The sequence below is a fragment of the Archocentrus centrarchus genome, chromosome 5 (assembly GCF_007364275.1).
Source record: "Archocentrus centrarchus isolate MPI-CPG fArcCen1 chromosome 5, fArcCen1, whole genome shotgun sequence".
Taxonomy (NCBI): Eukaryota; Metazoa; Chordata; class Actinopteri; order Cichliformes; family Cichlidae; genus Archocentrus; species Archocentrus centrarchus.
This window is the reverse complement of record NC_044350.1, coordinates 13,498,231-13,510,293: the sequence shown is the minus strand read 5'-3', so window position 1 is coordinate 13,510,293 and position 12,063 is coordinate 13,498,231. Positions and strand designations below refer to the sequence as shown.

General features: G+C 41.3%; 1 protein-coding gene across 1 annotated transcript; it reads left to right on the top strand.

The window, feature by feature from the left end:
• Positions 1–6,776: 6,776 nt before the first annotated feature.
• lhfpl5a (LHFPL tetraspan subfamily member 5a) lies at positions 6,777–10,591 on the top strand. Its single transcript, XM_030728805.1, has 2 exons — positions 6,777–7,188; positions 10,320–10,591. Exons 1-2 carry the CDS (start codon positions 6,786–6,788, stop codon positions 10,589–10,591), a joined length of 675 nt encoding a protein of 224 aa, XP_030584665.1. The 5' UTR covers positions 6,777–6,785.
• Positions 10,592–12,063: the final 1,472 nt, after the last annotated feature.

Genomic DNA, 12,063 nt, shown 5'->3' with positions numbered 1-12,063 from the left:
TGGTTACCAGCCACCAGCCAACACAACTGGGACAATATAACACAACAAGGGTGGGCGCATACAAACCAACACTTACCTCCTTTACTCTGGGGAACCAGAGACCAGCTCATAAGAACTACTGCATTATTAGCTAAGTGTTCGGTAAAGCCCTTTCCCTCCTCTTCAGGCCTGTTTACAGTTGTCAAATGATTCCTTCGCCTGCTCTGCCACCTCTTCAGTGCTTTCAGTGTAAAAAAGAACATTTCATAACCATACTCTGTGGGTTATAAGACCCTGAAGATATTTCAGTATTGCAATTGCCACACTGCAGCATAATCCCTATATTTAGGGATGCATACAATCAAAATAATTACATAAGCGGCATTAAAATACAATTGTTTGAGTCGCCCTCGGGTTCTGTCAGTCACGGTGAAGTCAGATTTAACACTTTGCTTTTTTGTGACCCGCACACATTCATGCGCATCATTCTCATTACTGGAGCTTATGATAATGTCCTGGCCTGAAAAGATAAAGATGACTCATAACTTTCTTTTTGTAGCAGTCTTTTTGTGGCTGTTTTCATATGTTGAATGGTTTATATAAATTGGAAATCAGCTGTATTTTAGTGGGAAATCGTGTAAAAGACCTTGAGGATTTCCAGAGTTGCCATATACCTGTACACTGTTCTGAAAAAGTATTCTTTCCCCCTTCCTGATTTCTTTTTTCTTTTTCTTTTTTTTGCATATCTCCCACAGCTAAGTTTTTCAGTTCATCAAATAAATTTTAATATTAGACAAAGATAACTTGAAAAGTCAAGTTTTTAAATGATGATTTTAATTATTAACAGAAATAAGTGATCCCCTGTGCGAAACAGCAGAATTTATGGTTCCATCAATCATAATGAGTCATCCTGAAGCAGCAAAGCAGCTCCAAACCATCACACTACCACCACCATGTTTGACTGTTGATGTGATGTTCTTTTATGAAATGCTGTGTTAGTTTTATGCCAGATGTAACAGGACTCAAACCTTCCAAAATGATCAACTTCTGTCTCGTCAGTCCACAGAATATTTTCCCAGAAATCTTGGGGATTGTCAAGACGAGCCTTTGTGTTCTTTTTGAAACATCATAATGAATCATCATTTAAGAACTGCATTTTTTTTATTTACTCAAGTTATCTTTATCTAATATTAAAATTTGTATGATGATCTGAAACATGTAAGTGTGATAAATATGTTTAAAAAAAGAAAGAAATTGTGAATTAAGAAGATGGTTTCACAGCACTCTCATTCACTATGCTGTGTGAAACATATTAATTAGTATTATATAAAAGATGAAGATAAAGCTGAAATGTGTTTAACGCCAGTAAACTTCAGGATTCTCTTTACTCCAACTTGAGCATCACATCTCCTCCTTTGGTGAAAAAGACGTGAAGCACTGAAAGGGAGATGGAAGATGAAATTGCACCCTAATGTATTCTCCATCTTTATTCTTACACTTTGATGTGTCTATAATCCCTCACATGCTATATTTGGCTTTGAAGCTCCATAAGTTAATCCCCTTTTTTTAACCGTAACAAAACTGCTTGAATTGGCCGGGATTACGCAAACGCGCATTTGACGACTCACTGGCTGGCACACAAAGAGGTGAACTGTGAAAACAGGAAGTCAGGCAGTTGTATTATATATAGCTATTTAAATTTTGCTTCTTTTCATGCCCTTCACTTCAACTCGAACCACCTAGATGTGCATAGATGCTTTTGTTTTATGCACGGTGCCACAGAGGAGCTGCATATGTGTTTTAGATTTATGTGTGTCAGCTGCAGTGGCAGAGCAGCAGAGCAGGCCTTTGCCAGTTCGTGGTAGTGCTAAACCCCACAGTGATCTGTCCAACCATCCTACAGAGCGTGACAGATAGAAGTAACAAAAGAATGCTTTTATTATCAGCAGAGCGATATTAAAAACATTTGATTTTTACTGCAAAGCTTGATATCAATAATGTGATAGTTCACTGAACAGGACCTCTCCACTGCCTGTGGTGTATATTATGTAGTAAAAGCCCATCCAAAATGTCTGCATTCCAGCTTTCGTAAGGGAAATCCTAGTCTTTTATTTGTGTGTTATAATGTGTGTGGTGCAGTGGTTAGCACCTTTGTCTCACACCAAAAAGGTCCTGAGTTCTAATCCACTGGCAGGTTGGAGCCTTTCTGTGAGAAGTTAGCTTGTTAGCTGAACTGAGCTGAAGGAAATGGATGGATGGATATTACTTTGTGTGTGTGTGTGTGTGTGTGTGTGTGTGTGTGTGTGTGTGTGTGTGTGTGTGTGTGTGTGTGTGTGTGTGTGTGTGTGTGTGTGTGTGTGTACGCATGCTGGTACGTGCCCAGTGCCCTTGTACAGGCTATGGATGTAGCTTGCTAACCAATTATCTGATAACTTCAAACTCCACCCTGTTGTCCAAATATGGTGGCTTCAAAATAACAATGCGGTGAAGGTCAAAATGCTCAAATCAAGGCTTTACAAACTGAACAGTGGGTGCAATCACAGTGGCTAAGCACTTCTTTTTATTTACATGTTTGTTTGATGTGCAAGAACTGTGTAGTAAACTGTGCAACAACAAAAAAAAAAAAAGAAAGAAAAAGAAAGAAAACACACAGGGGAAAGAGCAAGCATGGCTCAGTCATGTCAACACCATGCTCTGTCACAGTGAGTGCAGAGGATGGGACACACAGGGAGAGAAAGTACAGATATGGAACAAAGGTCCAAAGCCAGGAGTTGAATAAAAGCTGTAGCACTTGCATGGTGTCCACTAAGATCATTTTTTTCATCGGGGCAGCAATACTTCCAAGGAGTTAAACTGACTTTGACACAATTTAGAAAAAGAAATGAACTCTACTTCAAGGGTGCATTTGTTCAAGCCTAGAACAGCATAGGTGATCATGCGTATGTGTTCACGTGGTGATCATCTGTGAAAGAGAGATGGAATGGTTGTGAGTGATCAGTAATTATGCATGGGCATGATACAGTATAAAGAAGACCTACATTTCAGCTTCAGTCCTCTGGGCACTAACTGACCCACACTTTGGTCATATCTATCCCAGCGCTGAAGTTTCCTGCTGGGCTGTGAGTGGGTCTCAGCTAGAGTGGAGGCTGGAAGGTCGCTCATAGGCCCAGTGGCTGCTGCAGCCTGGGGGGGGGGGCGTTACATTGACCGAGTTACTGTTAGATCATGTGTGTGTGTGTGTGTGTGTGTGTGTGTGTGTGTGTGTGTGTGTGTGTGTGTGTGTGTCAAAGATAGAAAGAGATGACATGAGATGAGATGAGGAAGTCAACAAGAAGTGGCTGCTCTTTAGCCCACCACCCCAAGCACATTGCATGCATTTGTCTTTTACACACACATTCAGAAAAGATAGAATCCATCTGTTCCTGCTGACAGGAAACAGACAGATCCCGGAGCTCAAGGAACAAACTGCCCTGCCTGTATAAATGTGGATGTTTATAGCACATTACTAAGTGTGAAAGGAAAGAAAAAAAAGCACTCATTAAATCAGTATAATTGGCTAATTATTTCATTCATTCAACTTCTGCTGTCATCTTACCCCATCATCTACCATCTTTTCTCTCTAAGGGCATCCTGCAAATTGTTTCTATGGAAACTGCCTCTAAAGCAGGCAGGAATAAAGGGACAGGAAGAGATGCTGAAATGGCAGAAAAGCCTCTTTGTGCTGGCAGAGACTCTCAGATCGAGTTGGCCTAAAAGAAGGTAGACAGGGTTAAATACACACACACACACTCACAGGCTCCTCCTTAAGCAAAAAATAAGGAGACTGGGTGTGAAGCACCATCACCAGACCCAAGAATTCCCCTTGAAGTCATACCGCCTGAAATCTATAGGCATCCTGATAACAGAGTATAGCTGTTAGAGTCTCTGTAGAAAATTAGACTATATTATATCACATCAATCATTTTTATCAAAGACTTTATCAAAGGCTGGGTCTTGTATATGATTTTTCTTTTCTCCATTCAAAGAGAAACTAAGTCATGTGCACACACACACACACACACACACACACACACACACACACACACACACACACACACACACACACACACACACACACACACAGAGAGAGGCTATTTAACAAAAACACACAAAGAAAGCATGAAATCCCAAGCTCCCTCTCAAGTGCCAACATCACACTATAAACACATGCACTGCCACACATGCACAAAATCTCACTCTATTCTGTCTTGGAAAATTGGATTGCTGCTCCAAATAATTTGATTATAAGCAGCCTCTGCCTTACACTGGGGCTGCATCACTTAATAAAGCTTAAGTGCAACAACACACCAGCGCCCACACTCGTAGACGCACAAACACGCACCGCCACAGATCTATAATGTCAGCAGTTACACCTTCCAGATCAGCAGGAGGGAAAAAAATAGAACTAAACATGAACAAATATGGCAGAACATTCTTTGAGAAAATTATGGATTTTAGGTGCAAAATCAAGTAATAAGCCAGCTTTTTTTTTTGTCAGCCAGGAGTTTTGTGTATTCAAATATTGACAGAGTAGATCCTAAAAGGTAACACAAAATCAAATATACCAGCAGTGTAAGAAAGGCTTCTTTAAGTCGATACATTTATGTGTTTTCACAGTCCAGCAGTGTGTGGGCCAACACTGAGAACAAAAGCATGGAAAAGCAGCGTGATGATGTCTGAACATTTGTTTAAGGAACGCACTACAGAAAAGACCGCACAGCTGCATCTGAATGTAACAAAGAATCACAAAGATTTTTTTTGTTTGTTTTCATACAATTTTGCCCGACATAATGACTTATTCTCACAGTAATAAAAGCAACAGATTTGCTGTTTTGTTTTCACTACTGATGATTAGAAGGAGCATAATGTAGAAGGGGACAACAATCTTTTTGTTTTGTTTTTTGTTTTGTTTGTTTCTTTTAGAAATACAGAAACAGGTGAAAATAAATTAAGAAAAAAGCAACATTTGACATCATCTTACAGGAGCTGGTGGGCTCATAGACCACTAACTGTTGGAGGCAAATATGAATTTTTTGACTGTTATAGTTAGCAGCCACTCAGTATATTAAAAGATAGAAAGTATATCATCTTCAAAATGATCAAATCATTTATTGTTGTAAAACTTCTCAACAAAATGTTGCTTACACATCAACACATCAGTAATAATAATTATAATAATAATAATAATAATAATAATTCCATACATACATATTATACAACACTCTCTAAAGGGCTCCTTCTGCAAAGAGAGTAGGTAATTCTCGTGTACATTATTATAAAGCTTTTCCTGACACAAAATCTAAATGTTTATGTTCCACACCAGCCAAACCACAAAAGCTAACTCTTTTTTTTTTTACTTTATCTCAGGATATGCTATGTAAACATGCAGCAAATTGGAATTTGTCTGAGAAGTAATTTGGGGCGGAAAGCGAAAACAGCAAAAGTGGGGATAGAAAAAAGATAGATTTGACTGCAGCTCTGTAGCTCTGTAGCTCCATCTAGTGTTCGACTGTAGTACATCCAAAAGTGTCTTGCAGACGTCGCAGCGTCTCATTCAGTCGCTCCATCAGTGACACGTGCAAAGAAAGCTGCAGTGACCGCGCACCCCCCCCCCCCCCCCCCCCCCCCCCCCCTCCCTTAAACTCTGGTTGTTCATCTCAGGAAAGTTACGACAACTTTGGTGCAAAAAAAAAAAAATCGAGATTGTATTATAAAATCTCGCGGTCTTTAGTGTAGAGATATGATAAGATATTCTTCATACTCTGGAGAAAATCATCCTCTGCGCTTGACCCACCCTAAGCATTAGGAGCAGTGGGTCCTGTGTTGTGACCAGGGAGAATTACCCTAGCACTCTACCATGCTCTTATTATGAACTGAATTTTGTAAAGAATATATTGTGGAATCTATTAAATTGTGAAAGTAGACGTGGATCTAAAAATAGGGCAGTAAGGATGAACAGTACCTGAAAGTTATCTCTTTAAGAAAAAGACACAGGACCCGGCCATTCAGCTAATTTATACCGTTCACTGAAGCCTCGACAGAAAAGCTCTCTAGGTACATTGTCACTTTTTTCCATGCTTCTTTATGCTCAAACTTTGCTACAAATAAAAGCAAATATTGAACTCTTTTTATTATGCTGCGTTTTTAGTACATTCGTTTGAGAGCAACGGAATACAGTAATTGTTATACAATTCACAGTGGGCATTTCTCTGTATTACAGCAGTAAAATGTATGAATACTTCATCATTGCCGCAGTAGAAAGAAAGAAAGAAAGAAGATTAAGTAACCTATGCTGTTGCATGTGAAACAGCTTTGCTTGCCGCGCTGTGTTGCTCCATCCAGCGCGGGTCTTTTAACCATTAATCATTTATTATCTGAGGTACACAGTCTTCCTAGAGGAACCCCCTGCCAGGAAAAAAAAAGGGAAGAAAAAACATCCGCTCATTGAGCGCGGTGGAAACGATGCTGCCGTTGTTCATCTCTGCAGGGCAGGTAAATGGGAGCGTGTCTCTCACGCAGGTGTGCTTTCTGTACCAGGAGCTGTCCGTGGTTTTGAATTGCAAATAGAACCACCGAAGCTCTCACTAGACCCAACACTTACTAAAGAATGAGCACTTTGTCGGCGGATGTTTTTGAGCAGAAAAGTAAAGGCGGTCACTTACTAACTTTTTAGCTCCTTCACGTGAGAAATTCCGAGTTTTTTTTTTATTTTTTATTGTTGTTCGTTTGTTTGGTTTGGTTTTTGAGAAGCTCTTCCACCTCTCGCCATGCTTCCTGCCCAGGAGGCAGCCAAAATCTACCACACCAACTATGTGCGTAACGCCCGAGCCATGGGGGTTCTTTGGATCGTTTTCACCGTCACCTTCGCCGTCATCACCGTGGTGGTGTTCATCCAGCCCTACTGGATCGGCGACAGCGTCAACACGCCGCAGGCCGGATACTTCGGCCTCTTCCACTACTGCATCGGGAACGCGCTCACCTCAGAGCTCACCTGCAAAGGGAGCGCGCTGGACTTTGGCTCCATCCCGTCGGGCGCCTTCAAGACGGCCATGTTCTTCGTGGGGATTTCCATGCTGCTGGTGGTGGGCAGCATCGTCTGCCTCAGCCTCTTCTTCTTCTGCAACGCAGGGAGCGTCTATAAGATCTGTGCCTGGATGCAGCTGGCTTCCTGTGAGCTTTATGATGTGACCAAAAAAGTTCCAAGAGTTTTAAAGTGTACTGGAATTATAGGATAGATCTTAGAGTAAGAATTTACGATAGTGAAAAGTAGCAGCATCAAATAGGCTACCAGTCCAATTAAGAGGTACTAAATTTCAAAACTGAAAGTAACCTATGTAGTACATTTAGGCTACGCCATAATATTAATCCTGCAGATGCGCAATATATATCAGAGAACGGCTGGCAGAACTTATACAAAAGGGCCTCTGTAAAGACCCTCTTTTAAAAGAATAGTGTCTTGTTGGGACCCATGCTTCACACAGACATACAAATGGTTTCTAACTCCACAAAGATCAAATTTTAAGTCCATCCATCCATTTTCTTCTGCTCATCGAGTTCAGGGTCGCGGGGGGAAGCTTTTAAAAAATACCATTAATAATGACAACATTCAACAGATTTATCTTGTGCTTCCAGGGGACATGATCCCCAGCTGGGTAACTACCGCAATAAACAGCCTAAACTGTAAAAACTAGTCTTCAGACCAGCTAAAATAGTAAAATGTTACTTGTGCATTAATTGACCTCTATTAACAGCCTAATAGTTTCATGTGATGTATCGATCATGCAGATGTAGAATGTAATTAGGTAGAATTTATAAAGCAGAGAAGACTTCCTCTATCCATGGGACTTGCATGTAAAGAGTAGTTTAATATGTATTTATTCATACAACCCTTTACATAAGAATATAAAGATGCTAAAGGGGGGAAAAAGAATCAATCCAACTAAAAAATGGTCAAAGTGGAAACTCAAATACCAGCTAGGAGATCAAGCACCGCTGCTTTGCATGAAAAGCAAAACAAACAAACAAAAGAATTCTCATGAACTTTAGATTTACAGACAGAGTTGTCAGAAGGTCGTAAAGGATCACAGTGGCCCAGTACGTAAATTCAAAGACAGCCTGAAAAATGTATGAAAGCCCAAATCTAAAATGAAACTTTGCAGTATTTCTGTAGTTCTGTGCAGACTCAGAGACACAGACAGAGGTGAAACATGATCCTGTTTGAAACATGAAGCAGTCTGTGAGCAGATGTACCTGCAAGTGAAAGGAGAGGCCTGTAATGAACCAAGCAATGCGATTAACCTCAAGGTGTGCTGTTACACTTTCTCCTCTCCCCGTTCATGCGTGCTCTTGTAAATCCATCTTTATGAGAAGCAATATGAATTTTAGACACTGACAGTGGGGATTTTTTTTTTCCAAGATGAGGACATTTTGAAGAAGAAGAAGAAGAAGAAACAGCCTTTATTGTCCCACAGAGGGGAAATTTGGGTGTAACAGCAGCCGCAGTTATTATAAATATAAATAAAGATATAATAATTCACACTATTAAGAAAAGAATATATATAAAATCAACAAACAATATTAACCTTAATACTACTAATAATAATAACACTATATACAATGTACATGATGTGCCTGTGTGTTGAACCTTAACAGGCCGGACTATTTACAGTATATTATATATTATCCTACATTGTGTAGGCTATTGTGGTTTTTGTTGGGAGCAGTGATGGTTATAAAGTCTTACAGCTGCTGGGAGGAAGGATCTGCGGTAACGCTCCTTTGTGCATTTAGGATGCAGCAGTCTGTCACTGAAGGAGCTCTCCAGCTCAGCAACAGTTTCATGCATGGGATGGGAGACCTTGTCCATCAGTGATGTTATTTTGGTCAGAGTCCTTCTGTCTCCCACCACCTGCACTGAGTCGAGAGGACATCCTAGGACAGAGCTGGCTTTCCTGATGAGCTTGTCTATCCTCTTCCTCTCAGCTGTAGACAAGCTGCTGCTCCAACATACTGCTGCATAGAAGATGGCTGATGCCACCACAGAGTCATAGAAGGTCTTCAGGAGTGTCCCCTGCACTCCAAAAGACCTCAGCCTTCTCAGCAGGTAGAGTCTGCTCTGACCCTTCCTGTAGAGCGCATCAGTGTTATGAGTCCAGTCCAGTTTATTGTTTAGGTGAACACCCAGGTACTTATAAGAGTCCACTATCTCAATGTCCACTCCCTGGATGTTCACCGGTGTCCGTGTGGTGGGTCTGCGCCTGTGGAAATCCACCACCAGCTCCTTGGTTTTAGCGGCGTTGATCAGGAGGTGGTTCCGCTGGCACCAGTCCACAAAGTCCTGAGTCCACTGTCTGTACTCTGAGTCATCCTCACCTGTGATGAGGCCAACTATGGCACAAGTTGGCACAAGTTGTTTGAAAATTATGACTGTTTTAAGGTCCAAATTGGTCTCTTTAGCGGCTCGAGCTCAGTGGAATTTTGTTGTGGTGATTAGAGAAAGGGGGAGGACATGCATTCTGCCAATGAAGGTACAGATACAGCATACAAATAAGACTTTGTATCTGTGCAAACATTTTCTTTTAAAGTATGCAATAGCTTAGCTATTCAAAAGGCCTTCTTTGGACTGAGTAGATGCAGAATTTATCGGGTTTGTTGGGAGTCAGGATGGGATCGTTAATTGGCTCAGTCAGAGCGCCCTGAGGTATGAGCTTAATAAGGTAAAGTTAAAGAAAGAATTCTGCTGTATTAGTTTAACTGAAGGGGTTTTTCTGATTTATTAAAATAATTTTTAAAGGGGACTTAATAAAGTAAGCCTCAGAAACATGTGAAGATGAAAGGGTTTGTGAGGATCAGAAAGTGAAAGTGAGATATGAGGCGTGTGTGCTGTTTCACCTCCTCACGCTGAGGTGGGATGGCAAGAGGTCTGAGCCGTCTGTCTGTGGAGTCAATAATAGATGAACAAGTTCATCTTTCTCGAGATGCTCTGGAGTTGCTAGGCAACTAAACTGTGTGGGTGTGTGTGTCTACCTGAATGAACACAGTGTATATTTAATTTCTCTGGCGATTTCACTGTCTTGTTTGTTGTCTGAGCCTGTCAACAGCAGCAAGATGGTCTTTTCACAGTCAGCATGTCTATTCAGTTTCACAGGTCTCCCACTTTCAAATCAATGCAAATTTTTGGACTTGAATAACCGAACAGCCGACAAATGTTTCCAAAGACCTGAAAGTAGGCTACCTTATCTAACAAAACCAAAACATAGAGAGCCAAAGTTCAACACTCATCAGCCTGTGTCTCCTCTCAGGTACATGCATGATGATCGGCTGCATGATCTATCCTGACGGCTGGGACTCGGAGGAGGTGAAGCGCATGTGTGGCCAGCGGACTGACAAATACACTCTGGGCAACTGCACAGTGCGCTGGGCCTACATCCTGGCCATCATCAGTATCATGGACTCCCTCATACTCTCCTTCCTGGCCTTCAGCCTGGGCAGCAGACAGGACAAGCTGCTGCCTGAAGATTTCCAGGTGGAGGAAAAAGGTGACCAGGGGGAAGGGAGGGTGGAGAACTACTGAGAACTACGATTAGGATGAGGGGATACTCTGCAAAAGAAGAAAAATGGGATACTATAGGGAGGGAGTAAGAACAAGGGACGTTAAAGGTTTTAGCGTGTTTGGGCTAAGAAGAACACATTACTGTGAGAGGACAAACTTGCATCCTTCTGATTTATCTTTAGAAATGTGTTAAAAAAAAACAACAACTTTTGATCAGAATCAGAATCAGAATCAGAAGGTTTTTATTGCCATATGGGTGAACAGGTTCACAGCATTAGGAAATTGCTGCGGTACTTCGTGCTTACAGAAAAAAAAAAACAAAAAAAAAAAAACAAATAAGTATAAAAACTATAAGACAATATACAAGTATACAAATTGCAAATATAGAGAGATATTAGAGCTTATACAGTGCAGAGACTAATTAAAAGATAAAAGAATGTAAACTATATTCCACTAATATGTACATCAGTGCAATCAGACAGGTGCATAGACATAGGGTCATCAGCGTTTGTGGAGGGTGGTGGTAACAGTCTTAGGGTAATTGTTCATGAGTCCAACAGCAGAGGGGAAGAAACTGTTCTTATGGCGGGAGGTTCTGGTCCGTATGGACCGTAGCCTCCTGCCTGAGGGGAGAGGGTCAAAAGGTCTGTGCCCAGGGTGAGAGTGGTCGGCTGTGATCCGACCTGCACGCCCCAGTGTCCTGGAGGTGTACAGGTCCTGGAGAGATGGGAGGTTACAGCCAATCACCTTCTCAGCAGAGTGCACAACGCGCTGTAGTCTCTGTTTGTCCCTAGTGGTGGCTCCAGCGTACCACACAGTGATGGAGGAGGTGAGGATGGACTCAATGATGGCAGTATAGAACTGCACCATGGTCCTTGCTGGCAAGTTGAATTTCTTCAACTGCCGCAGGAAGTACATCCTCTGCTGGGCCTTTTTGACAACAGAGGTGATGGTGGGCTCCCACTTGAGGTCCCGGGTGATGGTAGTTCCCAGGAAGCGAAAATGTATGCACATTGATTTATGAATTTTTCTCCTAAACATAAGTCAAGCCTAAATGTTAAAATCCTACTGAACCATTAATAGCAATTGGCTTATGTCTTCAGTAATCATGTCCTCTTCTTGACTACAGATAATGCATAGACCCCGGTGGACAACAGGATGAATGGATGAGATTTCATGAAGACTGCCTCTGATTCGACACATTCCCAGGCTTCGAGTGTGTTTGAAGAAATAAGTTCACCTCTGCTTCAAAATAAGCTTATCAGTCACTGTCCATCCTCATCTCCAAGGTGACAGCTTCAGATTGTCTGCAGTAAAAACCACTTCTACCATTAGAATCAGCTCCCACATTTAGTTGCCGTTCTACTTTTTAAAAACCAATTGATATGTTCAAATAAATGTTGATTTCTAAAAACATTTATCTGAAATGTTTTCATTATTTGAGAGGGCTATTGTTTCAGTTTTCATGACATTTACCAATTCATGGGTGTCCA